The 19,925-nt window shown below is 34.9% G+C and overlaps 1 protein-coding gene across 1 annotated transcript in view; it reads right to left on the bottom strand.

Annotated features, from left to right (window-relative positions):
* Positions 1 to 8,811: 8,811 nt before the first annotated feature.
* LOC150106428 (uncharacterized) overlaps positions 8,812 to 19,925 on the bottom strand; it is a 29,435-nt gene continuing 18,321 nt past the window's right edge. The window contains exons 2-3 of the mRNA XM_090392438.1: positions 19,672 to 19,867; positions 8,812 to 11,011 (exon numbers count right to left, since the gene is read on the bottom strand). Coding sequence (XP_090248564.1) covers positions 10,482 to 11,011; positions 19,672 to 19,846 — 705 coding nt within the window. The 5' untranslated portion in view covers positions 19,847 to 19,867 and the 3' untranslated portion in view covers positions 8,812 to 10,481. The remainder of the gene's footprint in view (positions 11,012 to 19,671; positions 19,868 to 19,925) is intronic.

Genomic DNA, 19,925 nt, shown 5'->3' with positions numbered 1-19,925 from the left:
ACATCTACTGGACATATTGTATAATTTATCCTTTAGTTGATGAAGGCGGGTCATGGTGGAATACAGATTCCTTCTTCACACCCCAAATGAAGGCATCAAGTGATGTGAGATCAGGAGAATATAAAGGATACAGGAATTCTGTGAACCTCAAAATAAACCACCCGAGGAAGTGTTCTGATAGGCTCTAGAGCCACGCGATATGTGACAGGTTGCTCCGTACTGTTAGAATATCGGTGCAGGAAATAGAATGTTTTTGCACGACACAACCTATGCATCTACTGGGTGAACGGAACCAATACATTCGCGATTTAGTGTGTTCGCTGTTCAAGGTCACGGTTACTCGACCCTCTTCAATGAAGTAGGGCCCAATTATACCATGGGCAGAAACGGCACACCATACGGTGACCTTTTCGCTGCGAATAGGTTTCTCTTGAACAAATTCTGGTCTCAAACTACTTTTACACGCATGCACGAAGTATAACAAATAAAGAAGTTTTTCTCATTGGTCAGCTCGACATGGCCAAAAATTATTAATATTAACATGACCTAACTGACAGAAAATTACATGGTTACAGAAATTAAATATAACAGATGTTCAATTTTCATAGATGGAGAAAATAGGACAGGAGAATGGGTATTGTTAATAATAGCTGAAGAACTTCAATCAAAAAAGTATAAGTCAAGGAAGATTGTAAATCTGAGGGAAATGGTTAATTTAAAGCTGTCTCGTGCGAGATAAAGGTGAATAGGACAAAATATGATGTTGGTTACTGCTATAGACCTGGGGGTCCAGAAAACCATGGATGACGTACATTTGCAGATCAGCACAATGAGTCTAGGCCAAACAATTATCATAGGAATCTTCAAATATGGTGATATAGACTGGAAGAAAGAATGGTCACATGGCTGATCATTCTTTGCTTCTCTGAAATGTTCCTGAAGAATCTCCTGCACAGATCGACCGACGTATAGATGAACCCTATCTTGCATGAAATAGGTGAATCCATGCATAGGCACTGCTGTGGCACAACAAAATTGCCTAACATATCTGGATACCTCTGCACAGTAACTAAGAAAATCAAAGGACCTGACTGGCGAAAGTCCTCAAAGAAAAATGGTCCAATGATGAACAAAGTTGTAAATCTGCAAATAAATAAAAATAACTTTGGCTGAATACAAAGGAATTTTTTGAATTGCATACGGGTTTTGCATAGCCCATACTAGGCAATGAGTATGTTCAGGTGAAATGAGCCTCATATAACCATAAAATCATTCCCAAAGGTGCAACTCCACTCGAGCAACGAATATTAAAGAGAATATCAGTGGATTTTTACTCATGAGAGCGCAATCCATGTCAGAGTTATCTTGAATGGGTACAAATACAAAATCTTCCGTTGAAATTTCCACAGCTGTGAAAGGCACATCACGTTTTTCCATATACCAAGTACACTGCAGGATCCAAGGCTGTTATTCATGGCTTGCTCCACAATAGCAGTAGCAACTTCGCTCACTTGTGATCTGATTGTTTTGCGACTTCTGAACAGGCTAACTGCTTATGTTCCCGTTTATTCAAAATAGCTAATCATTCGTCGCAGCCACATGGAGATTTTGGACTTCTCGACATTTGTTCAGGTGACCGAATTCGCGGAGTGCAGTAGCAGAATTGCAATTGTTTAAGTACTACAGTTTCATGAACTAATTACGTTTTGGCTAGTTTAGGGCCATGACTGTGGACGGTATTAACAAGAATGAAGGGGAAATCCTGTGTCCATATTTATAAACCCTCCTGAGTTGCATGATATGCAAATTCCCTGCATTGTTTACAACGCCTCTTCTGTTTCGTATTGGAACCAATTTTTGTTTTCTAAGATGTTGCTTCCACATGATGCATAATGTATTCCTGCAAAGTTTCTCAGCATTTGGATGATATTCCACAAAGCCATAAACTGGGATACTTTAATTTTGATCACCCTATATATCACACGCATTTACCCATTCTTATGTATTATTGAATTCTGATGACCCACCTGTGAGTGAACAATGCAAAATATATCTGTCCATTTGCTATGTTCTAGTGGAGTAACAGCTTGTCTCTTGAAATTATATATCTTTATTAATCTGGCTGAGCCATACACATGAATGAATGTATGTCTTATCAGACTCGAATAAACTGCATTCAATTTTTTTTTTTTAACATTTACAAAGAATTAATTTATAAAAATACATTTTATTATAACGTAACCTGTGTAGCTCAGTGGATGTGGCGTTTGCACGCCATGGCGCTTGGCCGCAGAAAGGAAGACTTGGTTTCGAGTGTAGTTGGCGACTACAGGAAATTTTTCTAAGCCTTTTTTCGACCGGTTCCCGAGTTAGTCGATCTCTGGCACGGGCAAGCGGGTTTTTCGTCCCGTAAACTCAAGAAAATCGACCGTAGAACCCACATTATTTCAGACATTAAATCTATTGTGCTAGGAACCACGAGATGGCGGCACATTTGAGCCGTCTCTCTTCACTGTGTACCACTTAATTAGTGATAGCCTTGGGTCATCTATCTCTGATTGGTACCAATGGAGATTGAACTGCCCACTCAGTCTCCATAAGTTAGATAAGGCTAAATGGCCTCGCCTACGCCCGTATACGGGAATAAAAAGGCGTTAGCTGATTTTTCTTTTCATTATAACTTTTATTTATGTTTATGTCTATTCACGATATTGCTTAATTTTCTAAAGCTTGCTATATGTACATATTTTCCAATTTCTCTCTTACCTTCAGTATCACAGTAATCATGCTTTGGGAAGGTATGCCCAAAATGGATGCTTCTGGCAATAAACCACTAGTTAATCAATTCCTTTCTGTAATACCGATTTTCTCGACATTTTATTTTTATAATTCTTTTAACAGCGGTTTTTTCCATGGATAGTTCTTATGTTGTCCAATTTCTAATTGATTTTTCTGTGGATTGATCGACCAACTCGGGAAGCGGTCGAAAAAAGGCTTAGAAAAATTTCCTCTAGTCGCCGACTAGACTCGAAACCGTCTTCCTTCGAGAGGCCAAGCGCCCTTGTGTGCAAACGGCGCATCTACTGAGCTACACAGACTCTCCCTTTAGTTTTATTCAAACATTTATATTTATAAAATTAAAATACTCAATGAAATTCTGGAGGTTTTTTTTTTAAATAAAAATGATAAATATACTTCAGTATTTTGACTAGTCTGATCACACCATCATGGATTTATCCCTTCCCCCTTATACAAATCCTATTACCTGACAAAAATGTTATTGTAAATTAGTAACCTGGGTTAACTATATTATTAAGAGACCTCAGGGGAGTCAGGGACTCATTGAGGAAGGCCACACACTAAACGCATCAGCTGTCATACTTATTCTTGAATTCATTCACACTGCTTGCACACAGAACAGCCACTGGGAATCTATTCCAATCAATCATCATCCTTTGAGAAAAATCTACATCTCACAATCTTCCCTTCTTGGCAGCATTCATGACCTCTCATTCTTTCCTGAAATTCTGTATGGCTCCTTTAGAAGTTAGTAGGTGTCAATCATATCACCCTTCCCCACACCTTTTCTCCTATTTGCTAGTGTCTGCAGTCTACAAATTCGCAGTGTTCATAATCAGTTTCCAAATTCTTGAGATTTTTAACTTTCCTTTGTACTCGCTCTACTGTCTCAGAATCATACCAAGAAAACCACACCTGGTGCAGCAATCCAAGTGAGGTCTTATCAAAGCAAAATTGCATCCTTATCTTCGAATCAAAGTTCGTTTCAGCGTTTCAATTATCTTTAGAGTTGTATTTGCAATTTTTGCTACATAACCCCTTGAACATCAACTTCCCTATCTACTAACACTCCAAGATCTCTCGCATAATACAATCAATAAAATACTAAATTGGACATCTTAATCACGCCAAAGAGCATGGCTTTACACTTACTGACATTCATTTTCTCATACCCACAATTCCAGCCTATTCGAATCATTCTACAAGTACTGCATATCAGCCACATTCCTAGCCAACCTATATTTGCATCAGAAAATACTTGTATGTTGTCTTCCAACTCATCCCAATGTCATTAATGTACAGATTTAATAACAGGGAACCAAGGACTGGTCCTTGAGGCACATCATTTCCCTTGAACATTGTACATTTACACCTCTATACATGAGTTTTTGATGTCAGCCAGTCATCCTGATATCGACACCAATATTTTTAATATAAATCCATTTGTCTATCTTGCTGTATTGTCAAAAGCTGTAGAAAAATCCAAAAGTATCATGGTTTATTCGTTCCCATTCTGTAACTCAATGGTAACATTATTACAGAATGTGAGCAATTTGCTAAAACATGATTTTCCCCTAGTAAATCCATGCTAATTGTTGCAAAGCAGATTCCCTGTCAATCCATTTCTGAGTGTAAGTACTTTCCAAAATCTTTGCCCACTTATGAGATACTGATTAATCAATAGTTGGATACATCGGTCTTTGCAACACCTTCGTGAGACGGGATTACCATACATTCTTTCCATTCTTGCAAAACTTCCCTGCTCTCCGACTCAATGTAGTTTTAGCTGAATACTATTTTAGCATGTGCTGATATTTCATAAGTTCTTATTGCAAATTCTTATTCAATTTGTGCATAAGCTTTAGTACTTCCTCCTGTACACGCCTAGTGGCTATGCACTTCACAACCATATGCCTGGGGGAAGGAGTGTCCTGGGTTCAATTCCGTCGCCGACGTGAGGCATTTAAGGATCATCCTCAGCCATATCCAAGTTAGCCAGTCTTAGACATCAGGGTTTTTCATCCCACAAGTAGGCAAACTGGCCCTATGAACACACGGATCTACAGCCATAAATACTTAACCGCCCATGAGGGGGCTCAACTCACCCCAATAGGGACGGTGCAGAAAAGGGAGGAAACTCCATATGAATAAATAAATACCTCCTCATACAGTGGAGGTAGTGGTGAGTTTTTGCTGCATATACCACATTGAGTTTTTAGCAAAATGTTTATTCATTAGTTGAACCACTTCTGCATCAGTCATCCACATACCATCTGTATTCAATAGTTACTTTCGAATTCGTTTTTACATGCAGCATAACAAAATTCTTTTGAATTGTGTAACTTGCAGATCCAGTTCCTTTTCATTCAGCTTTCCGTACAACGCTGACTTTACTGGTCCGCTGCTTATAATTATCATAATAGACATCCTTATGCACATTGTATTCCTTGCACCTTTTCTTAAAATCTCTTGCCTTGATAAGATTACACATTCATTTCACTCCTTATTTATTCATTCCATCAAGCAACTGATACCATTATGCTGAACCTACTATATACTCATCAGTTGGTCATAATTTCCTGCTCTGTAGTTCAGCATATAACCCTTCATGAATGGAACATTCATATTCATAAACTTTGCCACTTTCCAACTTAATATGCATGATCACTCTTGCCAAACAGAAGCAAAATAGTTACGTCTTTATCGGAAATTTTCTCTGACACTTTAAATCTGATACTCTTTGACCTCGAGTTCTGTCATTCTACTGAGGAAGTTGTCTTGCAGCAGCAGCTCAATAAATTGTTTCATTCTCATGAGAATTTACTGTTAATGTTTGAAAACTAAAGCACCCCATTATGATCACCATTCGTACCCATAGTCTTTATTTGGTGAGCATTTCTTCATCACCAGCAACTAATCCACCAGGTCTGTAACAACACCCAATTATGTATTTGACCTTGTTAGATTCCAGCTCACACCAGATGGCTTCAAATAAAATCATTGTCACATGAAAATCTGTTGCTAGTTTTACAATCATAGGTCTACATTAATTGGATTCAAGTTAAACGATATTAGCAGCATTCCCCGTTCTCTCCAATCCTTAAAAATGCCATTCCATTTACACTCCATACGTATGTGATTTTGATAGCAAGGTCTCAACTAATGCCTACAATCTGAGATCCCAATATACGGATAAAAGCAAAAAAAAAAAAAATGATACTCCTAGCATTTGTGTACAGACAAAGTTACATGTTCTTTTATATACTGTCTGTAGCCTGCTTGACAGTTGGACAATTTGCAAATCTGTTCTTCTCTAGTGTTCTAAAAATAGATTCTCACCATTCCTCACATTATAAATTAGTTTCACTAGTTTTGTGTTGGATCTCATACTAATTATTAGTTCTTCAAGACTCCTGATACCAAACACATTCAATTGCAGACTGTCCCTCTTACACAAATCTTCACTCAATTCACTCCATACATAAAAAAACTTGCATCCACTCCTCCTATACAGTCTATGCATCGAATCATTTGTCATCACAGCCCTTAATTCATTTTTATCATATCGAAGTAATATATATATATATATATATATATACAGGGTGTTCGGGATAAATTTGACATATTTATAATTAATTATATTTTTCCGTAAGTTACATGTATTAACACACACTTCTCTTCATTTAAAAGTTTGGACCCTTCTTCATTCATATACAAGATGTCAGAAAGGATGGATAGCTGGAACCCACCTGAATCATGGAAGAGAATAACTTGTATCATGATGATTCGTGCCCGCCATCAAAATAAGGATATTACGACTGCTGCCCAATGCTCCCTGAATACAGTAAAAACAATCAGGCATGAACTAGAGACTTGCAATGGTGACTACGAGGATGTAGCAAGAAGAAAGATCCCTAGCAGACGATCTGATTGCGTTCGTACAGCAGAATTCCTCGCAAATCTGCAGGAACAGGTGTTGAAGAACCCTGGCATTGGAATTCGGGCTTTGTTCGTGGAGTTGCTAACTGTAGTCAAGCCCTGGATAACAAGGGTAGCCAATGGTAGGCCGTATGTATGGCAGCAGGATTCGGCCCCTTGCCACACCTCTGGGAAAAGTCAAAAATGGTTGTCTGAAAATTTCTACGACTTCACCAGTCCAAATGTTTGGCCTCCAAACTCCCCAGACCTTAACCCCATGGATTATTTTGTATGGGGCGCAGTTGAAAAAGACACCAATCGCACTTCCAGTAATACAAAAGCCCAGTTAATGGATAAAATTAAAACAGTTTTTGCAGCCCTTCCCAGGGAGACTGTAGCATCAGCTTGTTCGAGGTTCCGAAGCAGAATTGAAGCTGTGATCGATGCTAATGGTGGTTATTTTGAGTAAATCTTGTTGATAGTATTGAAATTAACTCTGCCTGTAATGTTTTTTTGTCAATTCATTAAATTTAATAGATACAAAGAAGATTTTCTTTTTCCTTACGAAACTGTCAAATTTATCCCGAACACCCTGTATATATATATACACATACATATATACACGATGGTGGTCTGAAAAGTTCTCAGCCTCAACCATAGATGGCAACAGCATTAGCAAGAATTTGATGGAGTGCATGATATGGTATTGGATGACATGCAAGTCAAAGAGCCAGAAATTGCTTAGACAATAGGAATTTCAAAAGAAAAAACTTTGCACAAGATGAGCACCACGCTTGCTCACAGCAGATCAAAAATGCACTCGCACGAAAATCTCCGAAGTGCTTGGAGCATTTTAACAATAAAACTGATTTTGAGTCAATTTATTACTATGGATTAGACTTGGATTCACTAGTACACACCAGAATCCAAACAGTGGACAGTAGCTGGTTGTTCAGCGCCAAAGAAGACAAACTCAGTTCCATCAGCAGGAAAGGTTATGGCATCGATATTTTTCTGATGCATTTTGTTTAATTATCTTGAAAAGAGTAAAATAATAACTGGGGAATATTATTCTGATCTTTTAACTAGACTAGACAAAAAAATTCATGAGAAAAGATCCGATTTGCAGAAGGAAAAAAAACATCTTTCATCAGGACAGTGCACCTGCCCAGAAAGGTATTTTGGCAATGAGAAAATTAAGCGATATGCACTATGAATTGTTGGAACATCCACCCTATTCCCCAGATTTGGCTCCCTCTGACTTCTATCTCTTCCCAAAACTAAAACTCTTCCTCACTGGTCAGTGTTTTTCTTGAAATAAAGAAGTGAATGCAGATGTAGAGGGATATTTTGCAGATCTTGCACTGAGAACCACTACAGAGAAGGAATAATGGCACCGGAGCATCACTGGAATAAATGTATTAGTCTTAAGGGAGATTATGTTGAAAAATAAAAATAGTTTTGAAATTATAGATTGTTTTTTTCATTGTTAGGCCGAGAACTTTTTAGACTGCTCTCATATATACTTTCGATTTTCAATTTCTTGCTCTTCATTTAATATTTATATATATGTGATTAGATATCATATGATTAGCTAATACAACAATAATCTTACATAACTTATCAACTTAAGGCTTCCAAATAGGTATAATTATGGTCTGACAACAACCACCTAAAGATAATCCTAAACAATCATGCTCACAGCAGGATTCAAACACACAGCCTACTTGTTGGACAGCAATGAATTGGGAAATAATCAAAATTAGTAGACTCTCATAGTGGGATTTGAACATGCTGTTGGTTGGAGAATTAATGCACTATGAACTTAGACAACAATTATATTATTTAAATGACTTCCCATTATACCAACTTTATTTCTTATTCCCATTATACCAACTTATTTCTGATTTGATATCTTTGTTAAAAACTGCCTTATTATCTGAAATATTTCTTCAATAGATTCTACATTTTGAATGGACTACTTTTTTTTTCTTTTTTCATATATTTGCATTATGTATAATGCATGATGTATAATTAGGCAACAACTTCCAAAGATGAAAACACACAAACTTAAAGGAGTAAAATTATTTGAAACACATTTCATAATTGTATTTTATTTGGTTTCAATTCAAATAAAAAAAAAAAAAATGACGCTTTGCCAAAGATGGTTTAAGAGTTAGTTTCTATGCTATTCTTTGAAGATATTTTTAGTAATTCAACTATATAAAAAAATTAAGGATCATAATAACTCTCAAAAAAAAAAATTCCAATAAGTTATGTCGAGAGCCTTCACAATCTCAAAATCCAGAACTGTCACAACAGTATTTATATTTCAGGCTTTATGAAGAACAGGTTCATTTCAATCTGAATACAAATTTCTTTCAAAAAGAGTTATAAATCTGAAATACAAATATCAAGATACACTACAGGACAATTATTTAAGAGAAATAATATACATAAATATTTAAACAGATCTAAAATATTTTAAAAGAAAAAAATGCAAGAGATCATATGGCATATACACTCATAATACATATTACAAATAATGATGCATATCTAAAATGGCTTTTAAAATAAGTTTGAGTTTTGAAACAGCTAATACATGAACAAAGTGATCACACATACTGTGTTCCAGTATTAGAGATGTTAGTATGTGTATTAAAAATGGGCTATATGAAAATTATAACATTTTAATGTAACCCTCTTTAAGTAGAACTTTTAAATTAACATTACTTTACAATGAAAAAAAATAACTTATTCTGAAATAAGATTTTATTCCAACTTAGAAATTGTTATTAGCAGCTTAATGTAGAATTATGGGTTACTTTAGAAAGAGCAGACATGCAAGAATCCCAAATGTAAATAAAGCACTAGCAAGATATACATATATAAATGTACACATGCACGCACACACACAGTGTATAAGGAATGTAAAAGAATAGGCTCTCAATGTTAATACAATGTTTAAATATCAAAATGATTTAAATATTTAAATCACATCTGAACACATGCAGAAGCTATGATACAACTGAAGTGAGTGAATTTTTTGTTGAAGGAAATAAAGAAATACAATTTTTATTGAAAAGACAAGTGCCATGGCTCAGTGATATGCAATTCTATTAACCAAAAAGTCACTTTAGTATACTAAAATTGTGATAAGGTTTAATATGATTTCCTTAAACTGTATAAGGGCAAAAATATTTATATTAAAACCTTTAATTTAAACATTCGCTTATATCAGCAACAACAACAAAAAAAAAAGCTATTAATATAGTATGACAACAGAACAAACTTTTATTAATAAGCAAATTTTTTTAACTGATCAATCACAAAACTTGCAAATAAAGTTGCTGCTAGGAGGAAATTATTATTACTGAAATGCTACAAGGAAAATGTGCCATACTCTGGTGATTTATAAACTTTTTAGAATTTTTTTTTCTTTGCCAGGAAGTAAGAAAAAAAAACATACTTCACAAGAAACTATATTCTTGTTTCCATCCTTATTTTTCCCAAGGATGAGCGAGGAAAATATTACAAATGAAGTATTTTTACAACTAAGCTACTTACATATAGAGCAGTTGCAGAAAGGAATGTGCCTGCATTAATAGATACCAAGACCATTTGATGTGAATAGAACTGCATTATATTCAGGTAGGCTAGCCATGAAGATGCATCATTTGCAAAATTTTCTTTGCTTACACTTGGGAAAAATAAAGATGAAAACAAGAATATAACTTCTTATCAAAATATAAATTTACATACATTTACCAGGATGTAGGACTTAAAGCATTTATATCAAAGTTTGAGATATTATACTTTCTGTTACCAACAAGTGGCAAGGCAAACTTCCGTTTGGATGTTTTATCATCACTAGTATGTAGCACATTTCCATTTGATCTATATTCAAGCTTTCCTTTACTTGTTTGTTGTGATTGCTCTCTATTTCCTGGATGTGTAAATAAACCCTCCCAAATCCATCTTATAGGACTGATACTAGATGATGTGGAATGATTGCTTTTATAATTAGAATTATTTTCCAAAACACGTTTTTGAAATACTGGAGATCCTTGAGGTGAGCCCAATGGTGTTGTTTCAGCAGAGCTTGGTGGTGGTGGTGGCGATTCTTTGACAGCAGAGGGAATAGAAAAAGCAGGGTTGGTATAAAATGGCTGAAGAATGGCAGTGTTTGGTAAATGGCTTTCTGGAAAATATTGACCTGGTGTGACTGGACAGGAATGTGTTTCAACTGTTTCTATTTCTTCAGCAGATTGCCAAACTGTAGTTGGTGAATATGCTATGGATTTAAAAAAAAATTTTAAAGTTAGATAAATTTTGACATATCAACAAACATATATGTGAATTGGTTGAATTTCTAAATAGAAATATTTAGAGGTTGTTAACTAGATATTATAGCACTAACCTGATAATAACATCACTAGAACTTTTTCTGTGATGTTATTATCAGGTTATTCCCATACCCCACCAACTCTTTATTGATGGAAATCTCACCCACAAAAAAGAATCCAGACCCTGCAACAGGGAACAAACATGGAACATATTTGTAACAATAAAGTTCGCCCACCGATTAGAGATCCTTGCGCATGTCCCAAAAAGGAGAATCCATTCCGATAATAGGGTAATCAATCCTAGGATGAGTTTGTTTATTATTACAGGTCGGAAAATTTAGCTTTTCTTTTACAAACATTGTAGTTTTAAAGTTTAACTATTTTGGTTGTATAACAGTTGGAAAAATGTACGTAGAGTATTAACAAAATTAAAAAAAAGGTATAGCATAAAAAAAAATGTAACCAAATTTATTTTTAAGAAAGTTTTCTATAATATAAAAATAATTATACAGAAAAACAAAGTTTTTTCAAATGAACTTAGATATTCTAAACTTAGTTGAGAGAACTGAGACACTTTAATGTCCTAAACTGATAAATTATTTATGACTTGTTGCGACTCTTTTAACAAACCCATGCAAAAAAAGATTGGAAAAAAATACCGTTATCAAATCCTTTAAATCTTCATAGTCATTTGAATCAGTGTCCGAATCACCATCACTTTCACTTAAACTGATCACCAAAAGTTCGCAGATAATCCCATCTCTGTCCCAATACATATTTTCCAATGAGGCGACATGAGAGCAATATTTTCAACAGTTTTGAACTGTAATACTTTCAATCACCTGTTCTGAAAGCTTAAAAAGTTTCGACATGTCAATATCCCCAGTTACGTAGCGATGGCAAATGAAACTTTTCACTTCTGCCCAAACATACTCAATAGTGATTTCATGAAGTATTTCCTTAAAGTTTCTCTTTTCCAAGGAAAATTAATTTTTTCTTTAAGCACAGGAATCAATTTCGGAATAGTTGACATTCTTTTCTCGACCACATAAAATTCGTGGATAGTTCTTCTTATAACGTCTACATCAAAATCATTCAAAGCCTACGGTTTCGATGGTTTTCTTTCTCTGGAGCTTTTTTTTAGGAGATTTAAATTTTGGCTTACCTTCACCTTTTGATTCCCTACGAATTCTTTTAACAGTTGACCCCGATACGCCTGCAATTGCACTTGCATGTTTTAAGACTTGAGAAAGGGGAACAAGGAGACTGCCTTTTAACGATTCTTTTTCGCAGAATGTCAGCACATTATTCAATATTCTTTTGCAAGAGCTACTGAAACGTTTAACAACAGAACTTGTTGACTGTACTGGATACATCATACAAATTAATAATAAAAAAATAATGCAAAAAAGCAACAACAAAAACTACTACAGCAACAGACAAGAAAGCACGTGATTTCGCATGTTGACAACCAATTCGTACATCCTTCATTTCTTTCTCCCCTTCAGCATGAATTGACTATTCTTGGCGAAACGCCAAGCAGAGACCTACAAATGGTGGGCGAACTATAGCAGGATTTTTGAACAATTCAGACCTCAGTCCACTTACAGTACTAATGTGTTATACTTTTAGTACGTGGTTAAATTTGGCTAGTGAAATTTTTAAAGGGGTAATCCTTACCCTTTTGAAATGGTGATGCTCAACTTTCTTTTTTTTTCCCCTCTCACATTCTTCACAGTAGTTTCTGCACATGTATTCACCACATATAATCAAATATCAAAGTATTAATTTTTTTGAAGGGAGGTGTAATTTTTACTTGAGAGAACATCAAAGATTATTATTATTGCATGGACACCTCTATAGAGTCCAAAGACATTGTCAGAGATCCAAACTATCCACACAATATCTATCATATCTCTTCTTGAACTCAATGACAGGCAAAGTAATTACAGACAACTGACTCTGGCAACCCATTCCACTCAATTCACCACTCTCCAAGTAAAAAATTTAGTCCTCGTACCCTTGCTAACCACATTCTTACTCAATTTCAAAGATAACCTATTCTTCTGCCTCCTCTAGACAGGTGATGAATTATTTCCTCTTCATGAATCCTATAAAATCCTTTTAGCAACTTAAATGTTTCCATCATATCCCCCCTCTCTTTTGCTATCAACTAACTTTTATAATCAACAAACCCTCAAAACTATCATTATAGAGTATTCCAATGACCACTCACCATCTTGGTACTTGTCTCTAGATCCTATCCACTACCACATGGTGTAATCACAAAGAAACCTAGGTGACCATTTTAAAGATCATCCACATTTTCTGACAAGCTAGTAACTATTGCAATGAAAATTAAATTATATTTGTATCTCTCTCGCTCTCTCTCTCTCTCGGATCTCATGTCTGAAGACTCGTGACTTTCCTGATGATGTTTCACCATTTCTTCCTCCCCTGTGTTTCTCTTATTGCTTGTTCATGTCTGGTGATTCTTGATATTTGGTCAATCTACCTGTTGGGGGTTTTCCTCTTTTTCTTTACCCACACGGTTTACCCTGGATGATTAATTTTTCCAGGCAGTTGCCTTCCCTTCTACATATGTGTCCAAAATATTACAGCATTCTCTTTTCAATTATGTATATTTATCTCTTCTGCATTGTTTAAAATCATTATTTTGGTTTTATCTTGATTTATTCATAAATCGTGGCTTAAGCTTTCCCATTCAAATTGATTTAGGATGGATTTTAATTCCTGTTCGCTTGTTGCTATTATCACTATGTCCATAGGTTAGTGATTGTTCATTATGAAGGAAAGTGGTATTAAACATGATATCAGAATTTAGGTTTTATCGATCTGGAAAAGGCATATGAAAAGGTGCCAAGAGAGAAGCTATTCAATACGCTACAATTATATGGTGTCAGTGGAGTACATCAAGCAATACTTGGTCCTTATTTGAGTTGTAAGTCAACAGTTAGAATTGAAGGAAGTACATGAAGGTGGTTTAATGTTAAATCTAGTGTCAGAAAAGTATGTACATTATCCCCTCTGTTATACATTATCTATATGGATCACATTATGAAGGAAAGTGGTATTAAACCAGATATCAAAATTGGAGATGTTAATATCAGTTCTTTGCTTTATGCGGATGATGTTATACTTCTAAATAAATCTGCTACAAGTCTGCAAGATTTTCCCTGACTAAATTGAATAACTTGTAATAGATATGGTATGAAGGTCAGCAATAACAAGACAAAGACAATGAAAATAGGCAGAAGCTTTGAAAATATCAACTGCATTTTGAATGATGAACCTATAGAACAAGTAAAACATTTCAGCTACTTAGGCACGATTTTTAGTGAAGATGGTAAATAATAGGACAGAATCAACAAAACTGTTGATTCAGTTATGGAATAAGAGAGAAATTAGTCCGAACACTAGATTAGCTGCATACAAGATAGTGTTCAAACCAGTTTTAACTTAAGGATCTGAGAGCTGGGTCAGAAGTAAAACACTCAACCAAAGACTGCAGATATGAAAGTCCTGAGAAAGATTAGGGGCATGAACAGATGGCATCAATGGCAATATCATATTAAAAACGAGGATATTAGGAAAGAACTTGACATTGTCAGCATCCTGGAATGCATTAGCAGAGCTAATCTCAGGTGGTATGGTCTTGGTATATAATTGTGTGTATAAGACGATATTTTTTCTAAAATTTTTAGTTTTAGACCAAAAATTGAGGGTCGTCTTATACACGGGGGTAACTGGTTGAGAGACCTGCGGTTGCCATGGTGAAACTGCCAGTACCCTGTCTTCGAAAACATGCTGCTGCAAATCACTAGCCTTTGTTAACTCTGTCAATGTGACTAACGGCTGATTCTGAATACACCAATCAGCTGAAAGCATTCATACGTCTGCAACTCGTTGGTGGGATAATTTAATGCATTAACAATATTTTGAGAACTAGCCCATAAAAATGTCCAAAAATAAAAAATGGTTCTCACATTCTTTAGAATTCAAGTTAAGAGTCATCAATTATGCAAAAGAACATGGAAATAAAGCTTCAGAGAGACAGTTTGGACCTCCTACCACTGAGTGTATGATTAGACAGTGGAGATGTTTAAAATATTGATATCTTAATTTTGGGTTTGAAAAAGTAGGCTTGTCTTATACAAGAAAAAATACAGTAATTTATCTTCACTAAAAATTGTGCCTAAGTAGCTGAAAGTGTTTTACTTGTTCTGTAAGTTCTCCATTCATGATGCAGCTGAATATCAACTGCATAACAACAATGCAGTTGGAACTACTCGTATATGACCTACAGAGAAAATGTAAGAGAGCTGGGCTAGAAATAAAACACTTGAACAAAGACTAGAGACTGCAGATATGTGTAAAAGCAGCTAAACAGAAGTCATGGGAAGACTTTGGTAAGAGAATATAGAAAATAAATATCAGAAAAGTGGCAAAATGTTATAAAATCGATTGAAAAAAAAAAAAAAGCTCTGATATGGAAGAAAGAGTACTGTAAAAGGAATCAAAGATGATACAGGTGAAATGAAAACTGAAGATAAGGATATCTTAGAAGACTGAATTAATTATTTTGAAAGACCATTAAAGGAAACAAGCAGTAATAGAACAGTATCAGAAAATTTTCAAGAGAAATGCAAATAAGAATAAATATCAATATTTAAGGCAGAAAAAGTCAACAAAAACTTGAAATTGCAAAGGCAACTGGTGTGGATAATATTCAATGCTTAAATATGGAGGCATAAAAGTTTTTCAGTGGCTACACTGCATAATTCAGATGGCCTGGTCAAATGTCGAATTCCAGATGACTGAACCTCTTGTATTCCCCATCTATATATATATATATATATATATATATATATATATATATATATATATATACACACACACACACACACACACACACACACACACACACACACACACACACACACACACACACACACACACACACACACACACATATGCACGTAGGAAGATTGATTTACTCGGTTGATATAAATTTTTAAAAAATATTGAATGACTAGAAACCGAGAAAAATGAAAGTTTAATAGCACGGCTAGTTTCAGCTTGTATCAGCCTTCTTCAGGTGTACATTACTAAAGAAATAACCAGTAAAACATAGAGGAAATAACTGTAAACAACACGGAAAGTTAGTGTATATATATTCAACATAGAAAAGTTGAAGCCTGCGTATTCAAAACTGTTCTCTCGTTGGCTTCATTGTTGGGCGTATGCATGTGTATAGCATCTCGTGAATGCCAGTATTTGATCGTAGCACAATGACAGTCTGAAAGGATGTAACTCAGGTTGTTGTTGAGATGTAGGGGGTTGAGAATGATTTCTTTTGATTCTATTATCTTTCTTTCCAATTCATCCTGGCAATGGAAAATGTTATCAGACTTGTTCAATAAGACTGTATGGCATCTATTTAGAAGATCTGGAAGTTAAAGCCATCTCTTCTTATCCTTTAAAACCAAGAATTTGGAAAAGATATATTGATGATATTTTCCTGATTTGGAGTCATGGCTGTAAATCTCTCCTGAACTTCCTAGACCATCTATAATCAACATAATCAACATCCGAACATAAAATTTAAAGCTGAGTTTGAAGCTAATGGTTCTCTTACTTTTTTTGGACATCAAACTGACCCTTTCCTCAGAGAAATCAAAAATCTCGATTTACAAAAAAGATACCCACACCAATAGATATCTCCACAGTCACTCCCATCGTTATCCTTCTCAAAAGTTTGGGATCATTTCTACACTAGGACATTGTGCTCGCTCTCTTCTTGATGATGAGATAGAACTTAATAAAGAATCAATTTCTCAGGTCTACTTTTCAACTAAATGGTTATTCACAAAAAACAATTGACAAATTCCTATTAAATCCACCCGCTCACAATAATGAAAAGACCAATAAGGTGAAAGGTAATATTTCTGTACCATACATAAGCTCTATCTCACCCAAATTGGCCGAGGTTCTTAGGAAATACAACATAAGAATTTTATTTACTTCTCTTCCAAAAATCCGCTCCTTAGTGAGCTGTCCGAAACCTAGACATCACAACCTTAAATATCCCGGTGTTTACCAGATTTGGTGCAATTGTGATATACCATACTTTGGCCAAACCGAGAAATTGATCAAGTTACGCATTGAAGAACATAAGAGAGAGAGAGACGTCAGTTACAGGAGAATGTGAGCCAATGCTTTGTCTAGTCATGTTCTGTTCTTGGCCGATTCTAATGAAGAAAACCTTAGCCATACAATCCTACAGGACAAGTCTGATAACATTTTCCGTTGTCGGGATGAATTAGAAAGAAAGATAATAGAATCAAAAGAAATCATTCTCAGCCCCCTACACCTCAACAACAACCTAAGTTACAACCTTTGAGACTGTCATTGTGCTACGATCAAATAATGGTGTTCGCGAGATGCTATATGCATGCATACGCCCAACAATGAAGCCAATGACAGAATAGTTTTCAACGAGCAGGCTTCTACATTGAATATATATATATATACACTAACTTTCCACATTGTTTACAGTCATTTCCTCTATGTTTTAGTGGTTATTTCTTTTGTAATGTGCACCTGAAGAAAGCTGATACAAGCTGAAACTAGTTGTGCTATTAAACTTTGTTTTCATTTTTCTCGGTTTCTAGTCATTCAATATTTAAAAAATATAAAGCTGAATGTGAAAATTACAGAGGAATTTCAATATATGACAAGGTCCCCAAAGAAAAGCTTTTCAAAACACTGCAATTATATGGGGTAAATGTAATATTATACCTAGCAACACACAGTCTTATGTTGTAAGTTAGCAGTTAGAATTAAAAGAAATACAGGAAGATGATGTAAAATCAGGGATAAGACAAGAATGCTAATTATCTCTACTCTTATTCATCATTTATATGGATCATATTATGAAAGTGGCAATGAACCTGAATTAGAATTGGAGATATAAAACTGCTCTTGGCTATATGCAGAAGATTATGTACTTCTAAATACATCCAGTGCAAGTCTCCAAAACTCTTTGACTAAACTGAATACCACCTGAAAAAATTTGAAATGAAAATCAACAATAAAAAGACCAAAACTATGAAAATAAGAAAGAAAACTTCAGTTGCATTCTCAATGGAGGACTTAAAAAGCAAATAAAATATTTCATCTATTTAGGAAAAAGTTTTTAGTAAAAATAGCAAATTAAATTTGGAAATAGATAACAGAATAAGCAACGCTGGTATGCTTGGGAGATAGTTGGATAAATTTATATGGAATAAGAGAAATTACTAAACACTAAACTAGCAGTATACAAAAGAGCGCTCAAACTAGTTTTAAGTTATGAGAGTTAGGTGGTTAGAAATAAAGCACTTGATCAAAGACTAGAGACTGAGAAAAATTACGAAATGAACAGATGGCATCAGTAGCAGAATCTTATTAAAAAACGAAGTATTAGAAAGGAACTTGAAATTGTTAGCGTTCAAGAATGTGTGAGCAGGGTTAATTAAGGTGGTATATAAGCCTTTCAATAAAATGGGTGAGGAAAGCTTACCGAAACAGGTGTCTGGGCCAAGATGGCAGGAAAGAGGATTTGGTTTATTTAGATTTACAGCCTAAGCAACTCGAGCTATAAGGCCAGTATATTATGTATATTAATTGTGTGTGTGTTCTAAGGGCTGGTTTGCCTGCTTTGCAGGATGAAAAACCCCGTCAACTCTGTATGAGACTAGCTAACTCACATTCAGCTGTAAAGCCCCGATAAAGTTTCTTTGTATCCTATATGGGAGTTGAAAGCAGGTGTTTTCAACCAAACGGCATCATCAAAAACGACTAAGCTACATAGGCTCGAACCAGAGGAAGACCAAGGTGTAGGTGGATTGATTCAGAAGTGCTTAGAAGAACAGAATGTTAAATACAACAATACTACAGTAATGATAAGTAATACACTAATTTGGAGGAAAGTTGCTGATAGGAGATTAATAATAAACTTAATCATGTAGTGCTGTTATAGCTGCCTGATCACTCCCTTGAGAATGCATAATAAATTTAGTTTAATCCTTTATCCAAGTGTGAGCAAACAAAGTTTGCACCTGAAAGTATCTTCAGGACTGGGATAAGGTGGTACACCACCAGGGCAACTCATTGCGTCGTACCCCAGTCCTGAAGATACTTTCAGGCGCAAACTTTGTTTGCTCACACTTGGATAAAGGATTAAACTAAATTTATTATACTTTAACCAAGTGAAAAATAAACTTTCAACACCTTGAGAATGCATATCAGAAAATTGCTGCTGATGATGATGATTGTAATCTTAATTAAAAGTTCTACAAAGGATTGAAAAGGAAACAAAAAGTAATATTAAAACTGCAGGTAAAAGGTATTCTGAATGTACCTATAAAATGAATGAATATTATATTCAGTAATAATAACATACTTAAATAATAACTGCATTAATTCAGTATTATTCAAACATGATGAAATTTTTAAAATAATCTCTACTTGATTCAGTTTTAGATGAAGTAATCTAAATTAAAATATTTTCAACTTAACAATGTAGATTAACAACAGGACTCACAAGACAGGTCAGAAAAGCTTTCTTTTTCTTGTTCAGCAGTTGTTCGGCACTTAACATCTGAAGAAAGAGTATGTTCCAGATTAGGTGTTAAAAATTCCATTGCTGTATTCAACCACTTTGGAAAACTGTATTTACTTACAGGACTTGAAGCTTCCTCAGCATCAGCTGAATCCATAGCTGCTGTATGTGTTCTTACCTAAAGAAAAAAAAATTCTTTTTAAAGTCTTAAATTTCTTAATAAGAAATCAATGAAT

Source organism: Typopeltis vanoorti, chromosome 5, assembly GCF_054136105.1.
Source record: "Typopeltis vanoorti isolate ZY-2024b chromosome 5, IOZ_Tvanoo_1.0, whole genome shotgun sequence".
NCBI classification, from domain to species: domain Eukaryota; kingdom Metazoa; phylum Arthropoda; class Arachnida; order Uropygi; family Thelyphonidae; genus Typopeltis; species Typopeltis vanoorti.
The sequence above is the reverse complement of the archived record's forward strand: the minus strand, read 5'-3'. Positions and strand labels throughout refer to the sequence as shown.